Raw genomic sequence first — 23,603 nt, 5'->3', positions numbered from 1 at the left:
ACCCATAGACAATCCTGATTGCAGGAAATGTAGGAAAACGACCCAGTTGAAATTCCTCCATCGGAGCACTCCGCTGCTCGCACCACGCAACATATTTTCGCCAAATACTGCGATAATGCTTCGCGGTGACTTCCTTCCTTGCCTTTATCAAGGTAGGAATGACTTCTTCTGGAATGCCTTTTCCTTTTAGGATCTGGCATTCAAACGCCATGCCGTCAAACGCAGCCGCGGTAAGTCTTGAAAAAGACAAGTACCCTGCTGAAGCAGGTCCCTTCTCAGAAGTAGAGGCCACGGATCGTCCGTGACCATCTCTTGAAGTTCCGGGTACCAAGTCCTTCTTGGCCAATCCGGAGCCACTAGTCTTACTCCTCTTTGCCGTATAATCCTCAATACCTTTGGTATGAGAGGCAGAGGAGGAAACACATATACCGACTGGTACACCCAAGGTGTTACCAGCGCGTCCACAGCTATTGCCTGCGGATCTCTTGACCTGGCGCAATACCTGTCCAGTGTTTTGTTGAGGCGAGACGCCATCATGTCCACCATTGGTTTTACCCAACGGTTTAATAGCATGTGGAAAACTTCTGGATGAAGTCCCCACTCTCCCGGGTGAAGGTCGTGTCTGCTGAGGAAGTCTGCTTCCCAGTTGTCCACGCCCGGGATGAATACTGCTGACAGTGCTATCACGTGATTCTCCGCCCAGCGAAGGATCCTGGCAGCTTCTGCCATTGCCCTCCTGCTTCTTGTGCCGCCCTGTCTGTTTACATGGGCGACTGCCGTGATGTTGTCCGACTGGATCAACACCGGTCTTCCTTGAAGCAGAGGTTCCGCCTGGCTTAGAGCATTGTAGATTGCTCTTAGTTCCAGAATGCTTATGTGAAGAGACTTTTTCAGGCTCGACCACACTCCCTGGAAATTTCTTCCCTGTGTGACTGCTCCCCAGCCTCTCAGGCTGGCATCCGTGGTCACCAGGATCCAATCCTGCATGCCGAATCTGCGGCCCTCCAATAGATGAGCCTCCTGCAACCACCACAGAAGGGATACCCTTGTCCTCGGCGACAGGGTTATCCGCAGGTGCATCTGAAGATGCGACCCTGACCATTTGTCCAACAGATCCCTTTGCATGGAATCTGCCGAAAGGGATTGCTTCATAAGAAGCTACCATTTTTTCCCAGGACTCTTGTGCATTGATGTACAGACACCTTTCCTGGTTTTAGGAGGTTCCTGACCAGGTCAGATAACTCCTTGGCTTTTTCTTCGGGAAGAAAAACCTTTTTCTGAACTGTGTCCAGAATCATCCCCAGGAACAGCAGACGAGTTGTCGGCATTAATTGGGATTTTGGAATATTCAGAATCCATCCGTGCTGCTTTAGCACCTCTTGAGATAGTGCTAAACCCATCTCTAGCTGTTCTCTGGACCTTGCCTTTATTAGGAGATCGTCCAAGTATGGGATAATTAATACGCCTTTTCTTCGAAGAAGAAATATTATCTCGGCCATTACCTTTGTAAAGACCCGAGGTGCCGTGGACAAACCAAACGGCAGCGTCTGAAACTGATAGTGACAGTTTTGTACAACGAACCTGAGGTACCCCTGGTGTGAGGGGTAATTGGAACGTGGAGATACGCATCCTTGATGTCCAAGGATACCATAAAGTCCCCTTCTTCCAGGTTCGCTATCACTGCTCTGAGTGACTCCATCTTGAACTTGAACTTCTTTATGTACAGGTTCAAGGACTTCAGATTTAGAATAGGCCTTACCGAGCCATCCGGCTTCGGTACCACAAAAAGAGTGGAATAATACCCCTTCCCTTGTTGTAGAAGAGGTACCTTGACTATCACCTGCTGAGAATACAGCTTGTGAATGGCTTCCAAAACCGTCTCCCTTTCTGAGGGGGACGTTGGTAAAACAGACTTCAGGAAACGGCGAGGTGGCTCTGTCTCTAATTTCAACCTGTACCCCTGAGATATTATCTGCAGGATCCAGGGATTTACCTGCGAGTGAGCCCACTGCGCGCTGTAATTCTTGAGACGACCGCCTACCGCCCCCGAGTCCGCTTGCGAAGCCCCAGCGTCATGCTGAGGCTTTTGTAGAAGCCGGGGAGGGCTTCTGTTCCTGGGAAGGAGCTGCCTGTTGCAGTCTCTTCCCTCGTCCTCTGCCTCGTGGCAGATATGAATAGCCCTTTGCTCTCTTATTTTTAAAGGAACGAAAGGGCTGCGGTTGAAAGGTCGGTGCCTTTTTCTGTTGGGGAGTGACTTGAGGTAGAAAGGTGGATTTCCCGGCCGTAGCCGTGGCCACCAAATCCGATAGACCGACCCCAAATAACTCCTCTACGCATCGCCTGTCCACTGTCGTGTCCATAAAGCTCTTCTGGCCGAAATGGACATAGCACTTACCCGTGATGCCAGTGTGCAGATATCTCTCTGTGCATCACGCATATAAAGAAATGCATCCTTTATTTGTTCTAACGACAGTAAAATATTGTCCCTGTCCAGGGTATCAATATTTTCGATCAGGGACTCTGACCAAACTACCCCAGCACTGCACATCCAGGCAGTCGCAATAGCTGGTCGTAGTATAACACCTGCATGTGTGTATATACCTTTTTGGATATTTTCCATCCTCCTATCTGATGGATCTTTAAGTGCGGCCGTCTCAGGAGAGGGTAACGCCACTTGTTTTGATAAGCGTGTTAGCGCTTTGTCCACCCTAGGAGGTGTTTCCCAGCGCTCCCTAACCTCTGGCGGGAAAGGGTATAAAGCCAATAACTTCTTTGAAATTAGCAGTTTTTTATCGGGGCACCCCCCGCTTCATCACACACGTCATTTAATTCTTCTGATTCGGTAAAAACTACTAGTAGTTTTTTCACACCCCACATAATACCCTGTTTAGTGGTACCTGTAGTATCAGCTAAATGTAACATCTCCTTTATTGCCAAAATCATATAACGTGTGGCCCTACTGGAAAATACGGTTGATTCGTCACCTTCACCACCGGAATCAGTGCCTGTGTCTGGGTCTGTGTCGACCGACTGAGGCAAGGGGCGTTTTACAGCCCCTGACGGTGTTTGAGGCGCCTGGACAGGCACTAATTGAGTGTCCGGCCGCCTCATGTCGGCAAACGACTGCTTAAGCGAGTTGACGCTATCCCGTAATTCCACAAATAAAGGCATCCATTCTGGTGTCGACCCCCTAGAAGGTGACATCCTCATATTTGGCAATTGCTCCGCCTCCACACCAATAACGTCCTCATACATGTCGACACACACGTACCGACACACAGCAGACACACAGGGAATGCTCTATACGAAGACAGGACCCACTAGCCCTTTGGGGAGACAGAGGGAGAGTCTGCCAGCACACACCAAAAAGCGCTATATATGACAGGGATAGCCTTATGATTAAGTGCTCCCTTATAGCTGCTTTTATATTAATATATTGCCATTTATTTTGCCCCCCCTCTCTGTTATACCCTGTTTCTGTAGTGCAGTGCAGGGGAGAGACCTGGGAGCCTTCCTGACCAGCGGAGCTGTGACAGAAAATGGCGCCGTGTGCTGAGGAGATAGGCCCCGCCCCTTTTCCGGCGGGCTCGTCTCCCGCTATTTAGTACATTTAGGCAGGGGTAAATATCTCCATATAGCCTCTGGGGCTATATGTGAGGTATTTTTAGCCTTTTTAAAGGTTTTCATTTGCCTCCCAGGGCGCCCCCCCCCCAGCGCCCTGCACCCTCAGTGACTGCCGTGTGAAGTGTGCTGAGAGGAAAATGGCGCACAGCTGCAGTGCTGTGCGCTACCTTAAGAAGACTGCAGGAGTCTTCAGCCGCCGATTCTGGACCTCTTCTTGCTTCAGCATCTGTGAGGGGGCCGGCGGCGTGGCTCCGGTGACCATCCAGGCTGTACCTGTGATCGTCCCTCTGGAGCTTCATGTCCAGTAGCCAAGAAGCCAATCCATCCTGCACGCAGGTGAGTTCACTTCTTCTCCCCTCTGTCCCTCGTTGCAGTGATCCTGTTGCCAGCAGGAATCACTGTAAAATAAAAAACCTAAGCTAAACTCTCTAAGCAGCTCTTTATGAGAGCCACCTAGAATTGCACCCTTCTCGGCCGGGCACAAAAATCTAACTGGAGTCTGGAGGAGGGTCATGGGGGGAGGAGCCAGTACACACCACCTGACCTGTAAAAGCTTTACTTTTGTGCCCTGTCTCCTGCGGAGCCGCTATTCCCCATGGTCCTTTCAGGAACCCCAGCATCCACTTAGGACGATAGAGAAATCTGCAATTTCTGGGCTGCAATGGCACATCGCCAGGTTTATAACTAATTGACTCTAACCCATATCGGCAGTAGTTAACCACATGGCAAAAAAGAGGTTTTGGTACTTACTGATAAATCCTTTTCTCTGAATCCACTCGGGAACATTGAAGATTTCTCAGACAGCTGGGGCGTGAAGGGATGCAGACTGGAGGTAGCACAATATAATAAAAAATTATGCACAGCTGGCTATTCCCTCTACACGCCCGCTAATCCCTTCAGTTTGAAAATTTGACGAAGAGAAGAGGGAACATGAAAAATCAAGACCATACTGGAAGGAACCAACACGTAACCAAGAACTATGAACATAAATTTAGTTAGAAAAGTTTGATTATTAACAAGAACACACAGGCTGACAGCACCGAGGCGGGCGTCATGTCCGCGGGTGGATTCAGAGAAATGGATTTATCGTTAAGTACCAAAATCCTCTTTTCTCTATGATCCACTAAGGGACACTGGAGATTTCTCAGACAACTGGGGACGTCCCAAAGATACTCACACAGGCGAGTGTGCTGTCCGAAGCCTGAAGAACCTACCATCCAAAGTTTGCCGCTGTAAATGCAAACGTATCAAACTTCTAGAATCGAGTGACCACGTTGCCGCTCTGCAAAGTTGGGTAGTAGAGGCTCCTCTAGCCGCAGCCCATGAAGCTCCCACTGATCTGGTAGTATGAGCATCTACCCGAAATGAAACTCTTACTACTAGAGAGAGATGCCTGCTTTATGGTTAGTCGTATCCATCTGGCCAAAGTGTTTTGAAGCCTGCCAGCCCTTCCTGGGACCATTACTTCCTAATGGAATTTGTAGCCTGTACGTATTCCCGTAAGGCTCTGACCACATCCAATGTCAAGGCCCCTGGAAGGAAGGGACCACAATCTGTTTTGTGTGGAAAACACCTTACGTAAAAAAAAAAACAAAAAAAAACCCCACAGTTTTTGTACGGAGCCCCGCTTTGTCCTCATGAAAAACTAGGAAAGGACTTCTACATGACAGAGCCCCTAACTCGGAGACCCTCCTCGCTGATGCTAAAGCTAGGAGCAGGACTACCTTCCAACTCAAGTATTTCAGATCTGCTTTCTCCAAAGGCTAAAAAACTGCCAATCTAAAAAATTCTAACACCAAATTTAAATCCCACGGGGCCGTGGGAGGACGAAAGGGTGTTGTATTACTCAACACTCCTTGCAAAAATGTCTGGAACTCCTGCAAGGACGCCAGATGTTGCTGAAAAAAAGATAGAGGGGGCTGAGACCTGAAACTTCAAATATCCCAAATCTCAAACCACCATCCAAACCATTTTGGAGAAAAGGAGGATTTTGGTACTTACCGATAAATCCATTTCTCTGAATCCACTCGGGGACACTGGAACAGCCTTATACAGTAGGGGTGTTAAGCTTGCAACCGGAGGTGTGGCACAATCTAAAAATTAGCATTGTCCGCACAGCCGGCTCCTCCCTCTTCACGCCCCTCATCCCTCAGTTTGGAAAATTTGACGGAGAGAATAGGACATGAAACCACAGCCAATGGCTAGGAACCCAACCGTGCAACATATCAAACAGCATCCAAGAACTCTTAACAGAAAATCCAACACTGTTTGCACGAACTGTTCTAACAAGAACTTTGAACACAGCAGGCTGACAGCACCGAGGCGGGCGTCCAGCGTCCCCGAGTGGATTCAGAGAAATGGATTTATCGCTAAGTACCAAAATCCTCTTTTCTCTTTCATCCACTAGGGGACACTGGAAAAGTCTTATACAGTAGGGGACATCCCAAAGTTACTCCCAAGGGCGGGAGTGCTGTCAGTGGCCTGCAAAACTAAAACGTCCAAACTTAGAATCTCCAAACGCAAAAGTATCAAACTTGTAAAATTTTGTGAACGTGTGTACTGATGACCACGTTGCCGCTCTGCAAAGTTGCGTAGTAGAAGCACCACTGGCGGCCGCCCATGAGGCACCCACGGATCTGGTGGTATGAGCACCAGTCTAAACAGGAACTTGTTTACCACCAGCTATATAAAAGCTTGCCTAATGGCAAGTCTAATCTATCTAGCCAACGACTGCTTAGATGCTGGCCAACCCTTGTGGGGACCATCATAAAGAGCAAACAAATGGTCCGACCTTCGGAAGGACAACGTAACTTGCACGTATATTTGTAGAGCTTGTACAACATCCAAAGACACGTCCCCATCTGCATATCCCTGAAAAGATGGGACTACAAATCGGCTGGTTTACATGAAACCCCGAAACGACCTTCGGAAGGAACTCTGCCCTTGTACGGAGTTCTGCCCATTTCCTCATGGAAAATTAGTAAAGGACTCTTAACATAAGGCTCCCAATTCATAAACTCTTCTGGCCGAAGACAAGGCAAGTAATAATGTGACCTTCCAAGAGATATTTCAGGTCCGTTCTTTCCAACGGCTCAAAAGTTGGTGATCTCAAAAATTCCAACACGAAATTTAGGTTCCACGGTGAAGAGGGAGGACGGAAAGGAGGTTGCATCCTCAGAACCCCCTGTAAGAAAGTTTGAACTTCTTGTAATGATGCTAAACGCTGTTGAAAGAGGATGGAGAGAGCCGAAACTTGAACCTACAAAGAACCTAATCTTAGTCTTCCCTCTAGACCAGCCTGAAGGAAATGAAGAAGTCTGGATAAGTGGAATTCCTGAGAGTTCCACCCACGTTCTTGACACCAGTCCATGTACTTCTTCCAAATTCTGTAGTAGTGCATGGATGTGACCGGCTTCCTAGCGGCTATCATTGTAGGAATCCCTCTGTTTCTTAAGATCTGGGTCTCAATAGCCACGCCGTTAAACGCAGCCTGTTCAGGTCTGGGTGGAGGCTACGGCCCCTGAGATAGCAGGTCCTCTCTCTGAGGTAACCACCAAGGATCTTCCGCCAGTAGCCCCAAATCAGAGTACCAACTCCTGCGGGGCCAATCTGGTGCTATTAGAATTGGCCACACCCGTTCTCACTTTGCCTTTTTGAGAACTCTGGGTATGAGTGGAAAAATGTAAACCCTTCTGTAACACCAAGGAAGTGTCAATGTGTCCACTCCTTCTGCTGCTGGATCTCTTGTCCTGGACACACATCTGGGCAGCTGGTGGTTGTATCGAGATGCCATCGGGTCCACCTGAGGTAGACCCCATCTCCTCACCACCATGTCAAAGATCTGTGGGTGTAGGCACTCTCCTGGATGCATGTCCTGGCAACAGAAAATCTGCCTCCCAGTTCTCCACTCCTGGAATGAACACTGCCGAGAGGACGATGTGTCGCCTTTCTGCCCACAACAAGATCTTTGTGGCTTCCTTTAACGTAATTTTGCTCTTTGTTCCTCCTTGACTGTTAATGTATGCCGTCACTGTGACATTGTCAGACAGTATCCTCAAGTGCTGACCCATGACTAGGTCTTCGGCTAAGAGAAGCGCATTGTAAACTGCTCTCAGTTTGAGAATGTTTATGGGTAACCTGCTCTCCTGTAACATCCATCTGCCCTGAAACTGATGTTCCTCTAAGACAGCACCCCAACCTCTGAGACTGGTATCCGTTGTCAGGATCCTCCAATCCCAAATGCCGAATCTCTTGCCTGCTGCGAGGTTCTTGTGCAATGACCACCAAATTAAGGAGGCTCGTATTTGTGGTGGAAGTCGAATTCTTCGATGTAGAAGCCAGTGCGAACCTGCTCCCTGAGCAATGAGGCTCATCTGGAATGGTCAGGAGTGAAGTCTGCCGTATTGGAGAGCCTCGAAAGATGTCACCATCTTCCCGAGAAGTTGCACACAGAGGTGTAGAGAAACCGTCTGTGTCCTTCGTACCTGAGTCAATAACCTCTGTAAGTCCTGGATCTTGTTCTCTGGTAAGAATACCCTCAATTGTACAGTGTCCAAGATGAGAACTAGGAAATTAATCCATTGAGTTGGCATGAGGTTGGATTTCTGGAAGTTCACAATTCACCCATGTTGAATGAGAAATTGATGAAATATCTGAGCATCCTTGATCAGCTGTTCCTGAGAGGATACCTTGATCAAGAGATCGTCTAGATAAGGTATGATCGTGACCCCTAAAAGTCTCAATCCTGCAACCATTATTGCCATGATCTTCGTAAAGATTCTTGGGGCTGATGATAGACCGAATGGCAAGGCCCTGAATTGGTAGTGATCCTTCACCAGTGCAAATCTTAAGTATGCTTGGTGAGGAGTCCAAATGGGGATATGAAGGTATGCTTCCTTTATGTCCATGGATACCATTAACTCTCCTTGTTCCAAACCTGCAATGACCGACTGTATTGATTCCATCTTGAATTTGTAGACCGTTAGAAACTGGTTAAAGCTTTTAAATTGAGTATTGGTCTGGCTTCGGCACGACAAAAAAAATTGAATAGAAACCCGTTCCTCTTTGAGAGTCGGGGACTGGAATACTGACCTCTGATCGTAGCAATCTTTGAATCGCTGTCAATAATGTCTTCGCTTTCTGAGGACACCGAGGCAAATCCTGTTGTAAAGAACTGACTGAGGTCTCTGTTGAAAATCCATTTTGTACCCCTGGGAGATAATGTTAAACCAAAGTGAGGTTTTGGCCCAGATGTCCCGAAAACCTTCCAGCCATGCACCCACCAAGGGGTACCACAGGTGAGCTGGGAGACCATCATATCACGGTCTTGTAAGCAGGTTTATCCTGCTTTCTGGCTGTTGCCTGTGAGCAGCCTATACCTCTGCCTCCTCGTGCTTGTGCACCGAAACCTCTTCCTCTGGCTTGAAAGGACTGATCTAAATGAATTAAATACTGGTCCCGAATAACCTCTCCTAACCTGTGGAGTGGTTCTCGTATAAGGCGTAGGAAGAAAGGTGGACTTCCCTGCTGTAGCTTGTGAAATCCACTTGTCTAACTCTGGACCGAAAAGCATCTCTTCCCCCAAAGGGGATGGCTTCTACCGCCATCTTGGAGTCAGTCTCCCTGCCATTCTCTAAGCCATAAAATCCTTCTAGCCGAAATGGCCGATGCAGAGATGCGTGATGCTATCTTGCTAATATCCTTTGAGCTTGACACAAAAGGCTGATTCACAAATATGCTCTGCCAGTTGAGTACTCTCTTCCAGGCTATTTTCCTCTTCAATAGCCTGAACAATACGTCCAGACCATGGCCTTGTTAACCCAAGCACAGATGATCGTAGGTCTCTGTGCTGCACCTGCTGCTACAAAAATTTACTTTAAAGCCGTGTCAACCTTTCGATCTGAAGCATCCTTTAAAGTAGTCACATTAGGTATGGGTAAAAAAAAAAAAAAATTTTTGACAACCTTCCTAGTGAAGCATCCACTACTGGTGGAGTCTCCCACTTAGCCATTAAATTTTTAGGTAAAGGGTACTTCACTTGAAACCTCTTTGGAAATTGAAAACGTTTATCAGGCTGCTTCCAAGCTTACTCCATCTGAGTTTGGAGAAATTTAGGAACGGGGAACACTGCTGAGCACGGTTTTTGGGATTCAAATAATTCAAAATCCTCTGACTCCTTAACTTCTTCCAATTTAAAATTTAGGATCTCCTTTACCGCTTCAATTAAGGAATCAAGACCTGTGACTGCCATGTCTTCTTCCTGACAATCGGCGTCTAGGTTAGTTTCAATCAACTCACCTTCTTCTGCATCAATGATAAGACCCTCCTCCTCCTCTGATTCTGGTACAATAGGAAGAGGTCTTTTAACTGCCTTGCGCACATTTGTTACTGCTTGTGTGTTAACCTGATGAGAAATTCTTCCATCATCTTTGAGAATCCTGCAGCCCATTCCGATTGCTGCTTGCGGGATTCCACCATCTCCTTGGAGATCCTATTTCCAAGGATATCTTCCCATGACCTAGACAGAGCACTGCTCCAAGGTGGAGCGTCCTTGTCCAAGCAGGAATCGCACACCCCGGAGCTGTCAACCCGCGTGCTCTTCTTGTTACATTTCGTGCAAACATAATAGGTCTTGGAGGACTTGGTTGGTGCTTTAGACATGTTGACTAAACCCTGTACCAGACTACTTTGCAGCGCTTTCATCCTTTACTCTAGGAAGAGAAAGACTGTGATAGATGATGGAAGCAAAGGTGTGGATTAGCCTTGCTGGAAAAAATGTTATAAGTCAGCTACGATGTTAGAGTTGGCATCCACTTGCTTCCCTGTATTTTCTTCAGGATCTTTGCATTAAAATTCCTTTGAAAATATAAATAGCAAAATATAATTATTTTTCAGGAGATCCTCACAGTACTCAATATATAGTTTCACCAGCAGAGGGAGCTGTTACTATAATAAAAATCCCTCTTCCATCTCATTTGTCAACTTATAAGAGTGGGAGGCTGCATGGAATACTAATCAATGCCCCATGTGGTCCCCACTGCCTACTCTATTCTCCTTTCCAGCTTGACTTTTTTTTTTTAACACTCTTGGTAAAAGGGGAAACGGCAGGAAGATTTACACTAGTTCGTTTGCCCAGGGAATAGCCACTGCGTCCACCACCTCTGCTGATGGATCCCACGTCCTTGGCAGCTGATGGTTGTTCCGGGAGGCCATATGATCTATCTGCGGTAGACCCCACCGTCGTACTACTTCCTTGAATACCTGTGAGTATAGACACCATTCCACTGGATGCATATCTTGATGACTGAGGTAGTCTGCCTCCCAATTGTCCACTCCTGGCATGAAGACTGCCGACAGGATTACATTGCGCTTTACTGCCCAAGACAGAATCTTTGTGGCGTCCTTTAAAGCCATGCGGCTTCTTGTTCCTCCCTGATGATTTATGTATGCAGTCACCATCACATTGTCCGACTGTACGCTCACATGTTGAGCCCATACCAAGTCTTCTGCTAGAAGAAGTGCATTGTAAATGGCTCTCAGTTCCAGTACATTTATTGGAAGACTGCTCTACTGTGGCATCCATCTTCCCTGAAACTGATGGTTGTCCAATATTGCTCCCCATCCTCTGAGACAGGCATCCGTTGTAAAAATCTTCCAGTCCTAGACGCCAAACCTTTTTCCCGCCATTAGATTCTTTTGAACAGACCACCAGATTAACGAGGTCCTGGGTTGGGGAGACAAGCAAATCCTTTGTGAAGTAGTAAATGCATGCCTGCCACCTGAGCAATCAGGTTCAGCTGAAATGGTCTGGAATGCAGCCTGCCATATTGGATCGCTTCGAAAGATGCTACCATCTTCATAAGAAGCTGTACACAAAGATGCAGGGAGATAGTCTGGTTTTGTGGAACCCGACATACCATTTCTCTGTCGTCTCAAATCTGGTCTTCTGGGAGAAACACCTTCATCTGTATCGTATCTAAAATGAGGCCCAGGAATTGAATCCTCCGTGTTGGTTGCAGATTGGATTTCTTGAAATTCACGATCCAGCCGTGTCAAATGAGAAACTGATTAGTGATCTGAGCATCCCTAATCAACTGTGAAGACTCTCACTCAGGGCTGATGGTAGAGCTCTGAATTGGTAATGAGACTTGCCCACTACAAACCGTAGATAGGCTTGGTGTGGGGTCCAAATTGGGACATGGAGGTATGCGTCCTTTACGTCCATGGACACCATGAATTCCCGAAGCTCCAGTCCCGCAATAACTGACTGTATTCATTCCATCTTAAATCTGTAAACAGTCAGGAATTGATGTAGCACCCTTAAAATTGAGGATTGGCTTGACAGACCGATTCGGTTTTGACGCTACAAAAAAATTTGAATAAAATCCTGTACCTCTCTGAGGCATTGGGACAGGCATAATTACTTCTGTCTGAAGTAACCTTTGAATTGCTGTGTCTGATGCCTTAACGCTCTGAGTGTACAGAGTAAGGCTAGTCATAAAAAGAACAGACTGATATCGGCTCAGAATCTATTTTGTATCCCTGGGAAATAATAGTGTTGATCCAGACCTGGTGAGATTTCGGCCCAGATGTACCGAAACCTTTCTAAACGTGCGCTCAGCATAGGATACCCAAGGTGAGCTGGGAGACAGTCATGCCACGGTCTTGTCAGCAGGTTTAGAGTCCTGCTTTCGTGTTGTGGACTGAGAACCACCTCTGCCTCTGTTTCCACGAGCTGGACCACCAAAATCTCTTCCTCTAGCATGAAAGGACCGAGACCTAAAAGACTTGAACACTGAACCAGAGTAACTGTTTCTGACTGGTGGTGTAGTTCTAGGATACGCGGTAGGCAGAAAAGTAGATTTTCCCACTGTTGCTTGTGAAATAACCTTGTCCATCTCTGGACCAAATAAGACCTCCCCTACAAAGGGGATCGCCTCCACTACCTTCTTGGAATTAAAGTCCACTTGCTGAAGCCAAGATGAATCCGAAGCCAAGATGCATGGCGCTATCCTGCTAGCATCTTTTGTAGCTTGGCAATATATGTTGCAGACTCGCAGATATGTTCCACTAGCCGAACTCTTTTTTCCTGGCTGTTACCTTCCGCCATTGCTTGAACAATTTAACCAGCCCATGCTACAATAGCTTTGTTCACCCAAGCACTGATAATCGTAGGCCTTTGTGATGCTCCAGCAGCTACAAAAATAGATTTTTATGTCGTATCCAACTTACAATCTGACACATCCTTTAATGTCGTCACATTTGGTATAGGTAAGATTGTCTTTGACAGTCTAGCCAGAGAAGTATCCACAATCGGTGGAACCTTCTATTTAGACATTACACCCGTGGGCAATGGGTATTTAGTCAAACTTTTTGAGAATCTGGAAGCATCTACCTGGTTGCTTCCATACCTCTCCCATCTGATTCTGGAGTGAGAAATCTGAAAAACTGCTGTTTGGGGTTTTTGAGACTACAACAGATCAAAGACTTCCTTAGCCTCTTCTTCCTTGAAGTTAAGGACCTGTTTCACCGCTTCAACGAGGAATTCTAACCCATTGATCTCAACATCCTCCTCCTGAGGACTGACAACTACTACGGACTCTCTCTCCTCCTCTTCTTCTTGCAGGATAGGGAGGGGTCTCTTTATAGTTCTATGCACAACAGTAGTACTTTCACCCTATTAAAGTGAGAGGAGAAAGACTGTAGGATGTAGGAACAATTAAATATTTGGAGTCGCACAGCTGGAATTTATAAATTAAAAAAAAAAAAAAAAAATATTAACCAGCCTGACGTTTACAACCCTCACACCACCAACTGTTGATACAGCTTGCGTTGAACGGGTTTATAATTCTGTTGCTCCACCTCCGCAGGACCAGTCAGCAGTGTCCTTTGGAAGAAAAGGGAAGTAAAGTAAATTTAGACAGAACTCAGCAGCAGAGCCTCTAACAAGTCCTTAATCTAAGCCAGCGCCCGTAATAATGTAACATTAACAGTAATTTAAACCTTCAAACTACTATCCACACATACGAATATCTATCCCCCTTCTGTGACTGGACTCTGTACTTGCCCGGCCCCTCAGAAGAAACCCACTCTAACATCGCGCCTGAATTTTTATGGTCACTTAGTCAGCGTGGAGACAATAGAGCAAACTGACGTATTACACTGGCCTGGAACTCACGCGCCCACTGGGAGCTCTCAGCTGCGTTCCCCTCAGCGGCTTTCTCCTCTCCGCGTCTATACACTGTCCGGCCCTTCTGTTGCACTGTCAGACCTTGTGTGACCGCCGCTCCAGGCTTCCTAGCGTCTCTTTATCCGCGCCGTTGCATGCGCCCTCTGCAGTTTGGAGTCTTTTGCTATAGCGGTGATCACAGTGGCTAACCCTTTCTCCCTTGCTTTACCCTCACTGTCGGGGAGATGGGGAACTGCGGTTGGTGGGGATATACGGCCGCGTCGCTGCCCGCTCTGCTTGCCACCTAACCCGTGCTTAGTACTCACTGCTCAGGCCCGCTGCTGATCCTCTGTGGGAGATGCAGATCCCATCCACCGGGATCTTTGTCTCATTAAACTGACGTACAGATTATAGAGCCTTCTCCCTCCTTTCAGACAGGCTGGATCGGCTCAGTTATATTAGTAAAAGCAAAATATCTCTTATAGAAGAACCCCTGTTCTGTGCTGCTCCCTCTAGCACAATTTTTCAAACTGAAGGGATTAGGGGGCATGAAGAGGGAGGAGCCAGCTGTGCATTTTTTTGTATTATATTGTGCTACCTCCGGTCTGCATCCCTTCACACCCCAGCTGTATGAGAAGTCTCCAGTGTCTCCTAGTGGATGAAAGAGAAATGTTTATGTCGACGATATTTTCTTGATATTATCGGGCTATCCTATTTGTAGCCCGTTTTTGCAGTATGGTAAACTACCACTATCAGCCGATAACTCATAGGATCCAGAATAAGTTCCGGGTCCCATGTGTTATTGCAGCAATAACGGGACTCCTGGTGCCATTTATCACGGATTATGCTTTGCGTGCCTGAGGCATGTTAAGCATAATCCCCAATAAATGCCGGCATCAGGGGAATCAGCACGATGGCATTGGGGCTAATAGGATAGCCCCCGGTGAACCTATTCGTAGCAGTAAATTACCGCTGCTAATAGGATACACCCCCCCCCCCCCCCCCATATACTGTTGACACCTGACATTTATAGACTAGAGAGCATTACACAGAGAATAGACTTCTTCGCCATTAAGAATTTTAAGCTGCTAGCAGGAGTTTAAACCTACCTTTTTTTCACCTCTTTCTAAGATGGCATCAATGTCTTCATCTGTGATTTCACTATCTTTTGAAGCAAACACATGCGTGGCACCATGACGAATCATCTGAAGCATTTCATCTTTTCCCAGCTTATTTAAATTTTGGTCCACTAATCTTCCTGTTGTAGATGAAATGGAAAGAATAGCTGACTAATAGAAGTAGTTCTCAACATGTATGAGATAGCAGTATGAATATACACCATAAAGAGGAAACAAACATTTTCTCGCTTCTCTATATTTGCATTTCACGGCATAATTTATTAGTACAACAGTAACAAATACAATTAAACATAAGGCTCTAGGCAATGTTAACTCGTAATGAAGTGTTAAAGCTGCATTACCATCTATTAAGTACATTTTAAAAGGATTATCCCAATCCTAGAACTCTATGGCTACTCACAACGCATATGTGTGGCAGCTATTGCCGGGGAGTGATTCAGAGTAACCCTATGGAAGCTCAGCTAAGGTTGCAATCTGTAGCCCATATGGGGGTTGCAGCTGCTGTCGGAAATTGAGGGACTACAGCAGATATCAGAGATCCTTCCTTAATACATGGGGGCGATACTTCATTTGTGAGGGGGTGGGAGGGTAGGCACCACAACCCGCAAATAAGGATAAAATGGCCCCTTAGTCTTTTCTCCCCAGGGACTGCGTTAGAAGAGCTAAATTCCTGGTTGCTATTTGCATCTTTTTGATTTTTTTGCCTGCAGTTTATTAATTTTTGAAATAGCAGTGGGTAGATTTTCTGCAGACTGTTTATATTCCTTAGGATTCCTGTAGTGTGATAACGGTTTATGCAGCTTTATAGCTCTGCATTTCCAATGAATCCTGGTGTGGTTCTCAGTATGTAGGGAGCTGTATCTGCTCATGTCAAATACCTGCCTGGCAGGAGTTCTCAATAATCACACTGATGCTGTGTACCAATTATTGTTAAAGCTGCCTACCTATTGTGACTGCGTGTTGCAGTGAACTAGGGACTTGGCTTTGGGTCACTGTAAAGTGGTCAGGAACTAATAGCTTCAGCACCTTGCCACATGGATGCCGCTTAAATTTCAATACAGAACCAAGTGCTTCCACATTCTTAAGAGGTAACCCTCTGAGGTCTCAAATGTGACACTTACACACTAAACTGGTACATACACAATTTTGTCTATAGACCTCACACCAAAGACAAATACATATTCTACTTACTGCGCTAATTTTTTATAAGGGAAAACACTGAAGGTGCTAATCAAACCTAAAAAGGAGAAGCTGGTGAAACCCACTGTACCTTGCTGAATAACTATAGAATCCAATCGCAGTTTCATCTCTGCACGTTCCACAATACGTTCTTCAACTGTGTTGTCTGTTATAAATCGGAATACTCGAACAGTTTTTGTTTGGCCAATTCTGTGTGCTCTGTCCTAAAAAAAATAATAATAAAAAAAGGGGTTTGTACATTTGGCTTTAAAAAATAAGATTTTACTTACCGATAAATCTATTTCTCGTAGTCCGTAGTGGATGCTGGGGACTCCGTCAGGACCATGGGGATTAGCGGCTCCGCAGGAGACAGGGCACAAAAATAAAGCTTTAGGATCAGGTGGTGTGCACTGGCTCCTCCCCCTATGACCCTCCTCCAAGCCTCAGTTAGGATACTGTGCCCGGACGAGCGTACACAATAAGGAAGGATTTTGAATCCCGGGTAAGACTCATACCAGCCACACCAATCACACCGTACAACTTGTGATCTGAACCCAGTTAACAGTATGACAACGTAGGAGCCTCTGAACAGACGGCTCACAACAAGAACAACCCGATTTTTTTGTAACAATAACTATGTACAAGTATTGCAGACAATCCGCACTTGGGATGGGCGCCCAGCATCCACTACGGACTACGAGAAATAGATTTATCGGTAAGTAAAATCTTATTTTCTCTAACGTCCTAGTGGATGCTGGGGACTCCGTCAGGACCATGGGGATTATACCAAAGCTCCCAAACGGGCGGGATAGTGCGGATGACTCTGCAGCACCGAATGAGAGAACTCCAGGTCCTCTTTAGCCAGGGTATCAAATTTGTAGAATTTTACAAACGTGTTCTCCCCCGACCACGTAGCTGCTCGGCAGAGTTGTAATGCCGAGACCCCTCGGGCAGCCGCCCAGGATGAGCCCACCTTCCTTGTGGAATGGGCCTCGACAGATTTAGGCTGTGGCAGGCCTGCCACAGAATGTGCAAGTTGAATTGTGCTACAAATCCAACGAGCAATCGTCTGCTTAGAAGCAGGAGCACCCAGCTTGTTGGGTGCATACAGTATAAACAGCGAGTCAGATTTTCTGACTCCAGCCGTCCTTGAAATATATATTTTCAATGCCCTGACAACGTCCAGCAACTTGGAATCCTCCAAATCGCTAGTAGCCGCAGGCACCACAATAGGCTGGTTCAGGTGAAACGCTGACACCACCTTAGGCAGAAAATGAGGACGCGTCCGCAGTTCTGCCCTGTCCGAATGGAAAATCAGATATGGGCTTTTATACGATAAAGCCGCCAATTCTGACACTCTCCTGGCTGAAGCCAGGGCCAGTAGCATGGTTACTTTCCATGTAAGATATTTCAAATCCGCCGATTTGAGTGGCTCAAACCAATGGGATTTGAGAAAATCCAAAACTACATTAAGGTCCCACGGAGCCACTGGGGGCACAACCGGGGGCTGTATATGTAGTACTCCTTTTACAAAAGTCTGGACTTCAGGAACTGAAGCCAATTCTTTCTGGAAGAAAATCGACAGGGCCGAAATTTGAACCTTAATGGACCCCAACTTGAGGCCCATAGACAATCCTGTTTGCAGGAAATGTAGGAATCGACCCAATTGAAATTCCTCCGTGGGGGCCTTCCTGGCCTCACACCACGCAACATATTTTCTCCAAATGCGGTGATAATGTTGTGCAGTCACCTCCTTCCTGGCTTTATCCAGTGTAGGAATGACCTCTTCTGGAATGCCTTTTTCCCTTAGAATTCGGCGTTCAACCGCCACGCCGTCAAACGCAGCCGCGGTAAGTCTTGGAATAGACACGGTCCCTGCTGAATCAGGTCCCGTCTTAGAGGTAGAGGCCACGGATTTTCCGTGAGCATCTCCTGAAGTTCCGGGTACCAAGTTCTTCTTGGCCAATCCGGAGCCACGAGTATCGTTCTTACTCCCCTTTGCCGTATAATTCTCAGTACTTTGGGTATGAGAGGCAGAGGAGGAAACACATACACTGACTGGAACACCCACGGTGTTACCAGAGCGTCCACAGCTATTGCCTGAGGGTCTCTTGACCTGGCGCAATACCTGTCCAGTTTTTTGTTGAGGCGAGACGCCATCATATCCACCTTTGGTTTTTCCCAACGGTTCACAATCATGTGGAAGACTTCTGGATGAAGTCCCCACTCTCCCGGGTGTAGATCGTGTCTGCTGAGGAAGTCTGCTTCCCAGTTGTCCACTCCCGGAATGAACACTGCTGACAGTGCTATCACATGATCTTCCGCCCAGCGAAGAATCCTTGCAGCTTCTGCCATTGCTCTCCTGCTTCTTGTGCCGCCCTGTCTGTTTACGTGGGCGACTGCCGTGATGTTGTCCGATTGGATCAACACCGGCTGACCCTGAAGCAGGGGTTTTGCCAGGCTTAGAGCATTGTAAATCGCTCTTAGCTCCAGTATATTTATGTGAAGAGACATCTCCAGGCTTGACCATACTCCCTGGAAGTTTCTTCCCTGTGTGACCGCTCCCCAGCCTCTCAGACTGGCATCCGTGGTCACCAGGACCCAGTCCTGTATGCCGAATCTGCGGCCTTCTAACAGATGAGCACTCTGCAACCACCACAGAAGAGACACCCTTGTCCGTGGCGATAAGGTTATCCGCTGATGCATCTGCAGATGCGATCCGGACCATTTGTCCAGCAGATCCCACTGAAAAGTTCGTGCGTGGAATCTGCCGAATGGGATTGCTTCGTAAGAAGCCACCATCTTTCCCAGGACTCTTGTGCATTGATGCACAGACACTTTTCCTGGTTTTAGGAGGTTCCTGACAAGTTCGGATAACTCCTTGGCTTTCTCCTCCGGAAGAAACACCTTTTTCTGAACCGTGTCCAGAATCATTCCCAGGAACAGCAGACGTGTTGTCGGGGTCAACTGAGAATTTGGAAAATTCAGAATCCACCCGTGTTGTTGCAGCACTACTTGGGTTAGTGCTACTCCGTCCTCCCGCTGTTCTCTGGACCTTGCCCTTATCAGGAGATCGTCCAAGTAAGGGATAATTAATACGCCTCTTCTTCGCAGAAGAATCATCATTTCGGCCATTACCTTGGTAAAGACCCGAGGTGCCGTGGACAATCCAAACGGCAGCGTCTGAAACTGATGACAGTTTTGCACCACGAACCTGAGGTACCCTTGATGTGAAGGGCAAATTGGGACATGCAGGTAAGCATCTTTTATGTCCAGGGACACCATAAAGTCCCCTTCTTCCAGATTCGCTATCACTGCTCTGAGTGATTCCATCTTGAACTTGAATTTTTGTATGTACAGGTTCAAAGATTTCAGATTTAGAATAGGTCTTACCGAGCCGTCCGGCTTCGGTACCACAAATAGCGTGGAGTAATACCCCTTTTCCTGTTGTAGGAGGGGTACCTTAACTATCACCTGCTGAGAAAACAGCTTGTGAATGGCTTCCAATACCGTCGCCCTGTCTGAGGGAGACGTTGGCAAAGCAGACTTTAGGAACCGGCGAGGGGGAGACTTCTCGAATTCCAACCTGTAACCCTGAGATACTACCTGCAGGATCCAGGGGTCCACCTGTGAGCAAGCCCACTGCGCGCTGAAATTCTTGAGTCGACCCCCCACCGTTCCTGAGTCCGCTTGTAAAGCCCCAGCGTCATGCTGAGGGCTTTGCAGAACCCGCGGAGGGCTTCTGTTCCTGGGAAGGAGCTGCTTGCTGCCCTCTCTTACCCTTTCCTCTGCCTCGGGGCAGATATGACTGTCCTTTTGCCCGCTTCTTATAGGACCGAAAGGACTGCGGCTGAAAAGACGGTGTCTTTTTCTGTTGGGAGGGGGTCTGAGGTAAAAAGGTGGATTTCCCGGCAGTTGCCGTGGCCACCAAATCCGATAGACCGACGCCAAATAATTCCTCCCCTTTATACGGCAATACTTCCATATGCCGTTTGGAATCCGCATCACCTGACCACTGTCGTGTCCATAAACTTCTTCTGGCAGATATGGACATCGCACTTACTCTCGATGCCAGAGTGCAAATATCCCTCTGAGCATCTCGCATATAAAGAAAAGCATCCTTTAATTGCTCTTAAGTCTGTACTGTCCCTATCCAGGGTATCAATATTTTCAGTCAGGGAATCCGACCAGACCACCCCAGCACTGCACATCCAGGCTGAGGCGATGGCTGGTCGCAGTATAACACCAGTATGTGTGTATATACTTTTTAGGGTAGTTTCCAGCCTCCTATCAGCTGGATCCTTGAGGGCGGCCGTATCAGGAGACGGTAACGCCACTTGTTTTGATAAGCGTGTGAGCGCCTTATCCACCTTAGGGGGTGTTTCCCAGCGCGCCCTAACCTCTGGCGGGAAAGGGTATAATGCCAATAACTTTTTTGAAATTAGCATTTTTCTATCTGGGTTAAACCACGCTTCATCACATACATCATTCAATTCCTCTGATTCAGGAAAAACTACAGGTAGTTTTTTCACCCCCCACATAATACCCCTTTTTGTGGTACTTGTAGTATCAGAGATATGCAAAGCCTCCTTCATTGCCGTGATCATATAACGTGTGGCCCTACTGGAAAATACGTTTGTTTCTTCACCGTCGACACTAGATTCAGTGTCCGTGTCTGGGTCTGTGTCGACCGACTGAGGTAAAGGGCGTTTTACAGCCCCTGACGGTGTCTGAGACGCCTGGGCAGGTACTAACTGGTTTTCCGGCCGTCTCATGTCGTCAACTGATTTTTGTAATGTGCTGACATTATCACGTAATTCCATAAACAAAGCCATCCATTCCGGTGTCGACTCCCTGGGGGGTGACATCACCATTACCGGCAATTGCTCTGCCTCCACACCAACATCGTCCTCATACATGTCGACACACACGTACCGACACACAGCAGACACACAGGGGAATGCTCTATTGAAGACAGGACCCCACTAGCCCTTTGGGGAGACAGAGGGAGAGTTTGCCAGCACACACCCAAGCGCTATAATATATATGGGAACAACCCTATATAAGGGTTGTATCCTTATAGCAGCTTAAATATAGTAATATCGCCAAAAAAAGTGCCCCCCCTCTTTGTTTTACCCTGTTTCTGTAGTGCAGTGCAGGGGAGAGTCCTGGGAGCCTTCCTCACAGCGGAGCTGAGCAGGAAAATGGCGCTGTGTGCTGAGGAGAATAAGCCCCGCCCCCTATTTCGGCGGGCTCTTCTCCGGAGTTTGTGAGATCTGGCAGGGGTTAAATACATCCATATAGCCTCAAGGGCTATATGTGATGTATTTTTTAGCCATAAAAAGGTATTATACATTGCTGCCCAGGGCGCCCCCCCAGCGCCCTGCACCCTCCGTGACCGCTGTGTGAAGTGTGCTGACAACAATGGCGCACAGCTGCAGTGCTGTGCGCTACCTCAGGAAGACTGAAAAGTCTTCTGCCGCCTGCTTCTGGACCTCTTCCATCTTCGGCATCTGCAAGGGGGGTCGGCGGCGCGGCTCCGGGACCGGACTCCATGGCTAGGCCTGTGTTCGATCCCTCTGGAGCTAATGGTGTCCAGTAGCCTAAGAAGCCAATCCATCCTGCACGCAGGTGAGTTGACTTCTCTCCCCTAAGTCCCTCGATGCAGTGAGCCTGTTGCCAGCAGGACTCACTGAAAATAAAAAACCTAAAAACTTTTTCTAAGCAGCTCTTTAGGAGAGCCACCTAGATTGCACCCTGCTCAGACGGGCACAAAAACCTAACTGAGGCTTGGAGGAGGGTCATAGGGGGAGGAGCCAGTGCACACCACCTGATCCTAAAGCTTTATTTTTGTGCCCTGTCTCCTGCGGAGCCGCTAATCCCCATGGTCCTGACGGAGTCCCCAGCATCCACTAGGACGTTAGAGAAAAGGAATTTGAACAAGTCGTAAATAAAGTATCGTCAAAAGGGACAATGGACAAGTAATAAAGCTCTTCTCCTTTGATCTATAAGAAATCCTCACAAAAATTGTGTAGAGATGTATGAGAGGAAGACACGCACAGTAAAACTACTGATTTGACATTAGTTCAGACCAAAGGAGGAACACACACTTATAAGGATCATAATTGGACTTTTCCATTAATTTAAAAATTAAGGAGTTGAATTAAGCAGTGAAAGGGTGGAGAAGAGTACCAGGGTCAAAGTTGCTCATAGTAACTCCTAAGTCAACCCCTGTCTTTAATGTCCCAGTATTAATTAAAGCTAAGGAAAAACAAACAGCATTAACATCTGCGTTGCAAGAAGTGTTTAATGGAGTTTATTTTTCAACCAGTTTCTGCATTTCATTTTTAACAATGTGCAAATAAGTTCACTAGATTCACACTTTAACCATAATGCAGGTTATAAACATACCATAGCCTGAAGATCTACTTGGGGGTTCCAATCGGAATCATATATAATGACAACATCAGCTGTAGCAAGGTTAATTCCAAGTCCACCAGCACGTGTGCTTAACATGAAAATGAATTTTGAACTATCAGGAGCATTATAAGCATTAATAGATTCCTGTAAAATAAAGGATTCCTGTTAGTTAAGTGTTCATATGCAAGCATGACAAGAAACAAAACACATAGCGGACAATACTAACTTGTCTTTCTTCATGTGGCGTTTGTCCATCTAGTCGGCAGTATTCATAATTTCTCCACATGCAATAATCTTCCAGGATATCCAACACTCTTGTCATCTGGCTGAATATCAACACCCGTGATCCTATTAGAAAATAAATCTGTTTACATAGAACTTTCTAGTGACATTACAAGGCTGTGAGCCAACAGCAAATAGACGCAGTGGTTCTTAAACACGGTCCTCAAGGAATCCCAAATGTCCAGGGGTTTTAGGTATATAAGTTAGCCTTAATTGTCACTAGCACTGATAAGGTAAGCTTGCCAGCACTGTGGCAGCCATAGGCAGGGAATCTCTAATATCGACAGTGACAAACAAGAATTGAAAGAAGGTGAATAGGTGCGCCTCACTAGCAAGAAATTAATCCGTATTTTGTCATAGGAGGATACTCTCGACCTCCACCACATCCAAACTTTCACATACAAAGATGACAATACAGATACCAAGCGCTTTGAGGGTATATGAACAAAATACTGAATAGTTCACCGTTTTCCTTTTTCCGCTGCTTATGGTGCAACTGAATTCCTCATGTACATATGGAGGAAAAATGGAAAAAGATATCCATATGGTGAAGTAGTTTTAATAAATAGTGCAAAATAATAAAAATATTAGACAATGTATACAATAGGTTTAAAGTGCAAGTGCATAGACATATAACAAGTGGGGATCCTTAAAGGGCTGCAGACTGTATGATTACCGGCTAGATGTAAGGGCTGTTAACAAACAGTCCTTTAAACGTACGAGTCTCTTAGATGGAACACCCGGGTAAAAAAAAAAAAAAAGGTCTTTCTTGCCGGCCTTCAGTGTTGCTC

The 23,603-nt window shown here is 46.7% G+C and overlaps 1 protein-coding gene across 1 annotated transcript in view; it reads right to left on the bottom strand.

The window, feature by feature from the left end:
* SMARCA5 (SWI/SNF related, matrix associated, actin dependent regulator of chromatin, subfamily a, member 5) overlaps positions 1-23,603 on the bottom strand; it is a 145,023-nt gene that overhangs the window by 17,553 nt on the left and 103,867 nt on the right. Inside the window, exons 12-15 of the mRNA XM_063920413.1 lie at positions 22,757-22,878; positions 22,522-22,674; positions 16,202-16,334; positions 14,902-15,050 (exon numbers count right to left, since the gene is read on the bottom strand). Of these exons, the coding sequence (XP_063776483.1) occupies positions 14,902-15,050; positions 16,202-16,334; positions 22,522-22,674; positions 22,757-22,878 (557 nt within the window). The remainder of the gene's footprint in view (positions 1-14,901; positions 15,051-16,201; positions 16,335-22,521; positions 22,675-22,756; positions 22,879-23,603) is intronic.

This window comes from Pseudophryne corroboree, chromosome 1 (genome assembly GCF_028390025.1).
Source record: "Pseudophryne corroboree isolate aPseCor3 chromosome 1, aPseCor3.hap2, whole genome shotgun sequence".
NCBI lineage: Eukaryota > Metazoa > Chordata > Amphibia > Anura > Myobatrachidae > Pseudophryne > Pseudophryne corroboree.
This window is presented reverse-complemented; position numbering and strand designations above follow the sequence as displayed.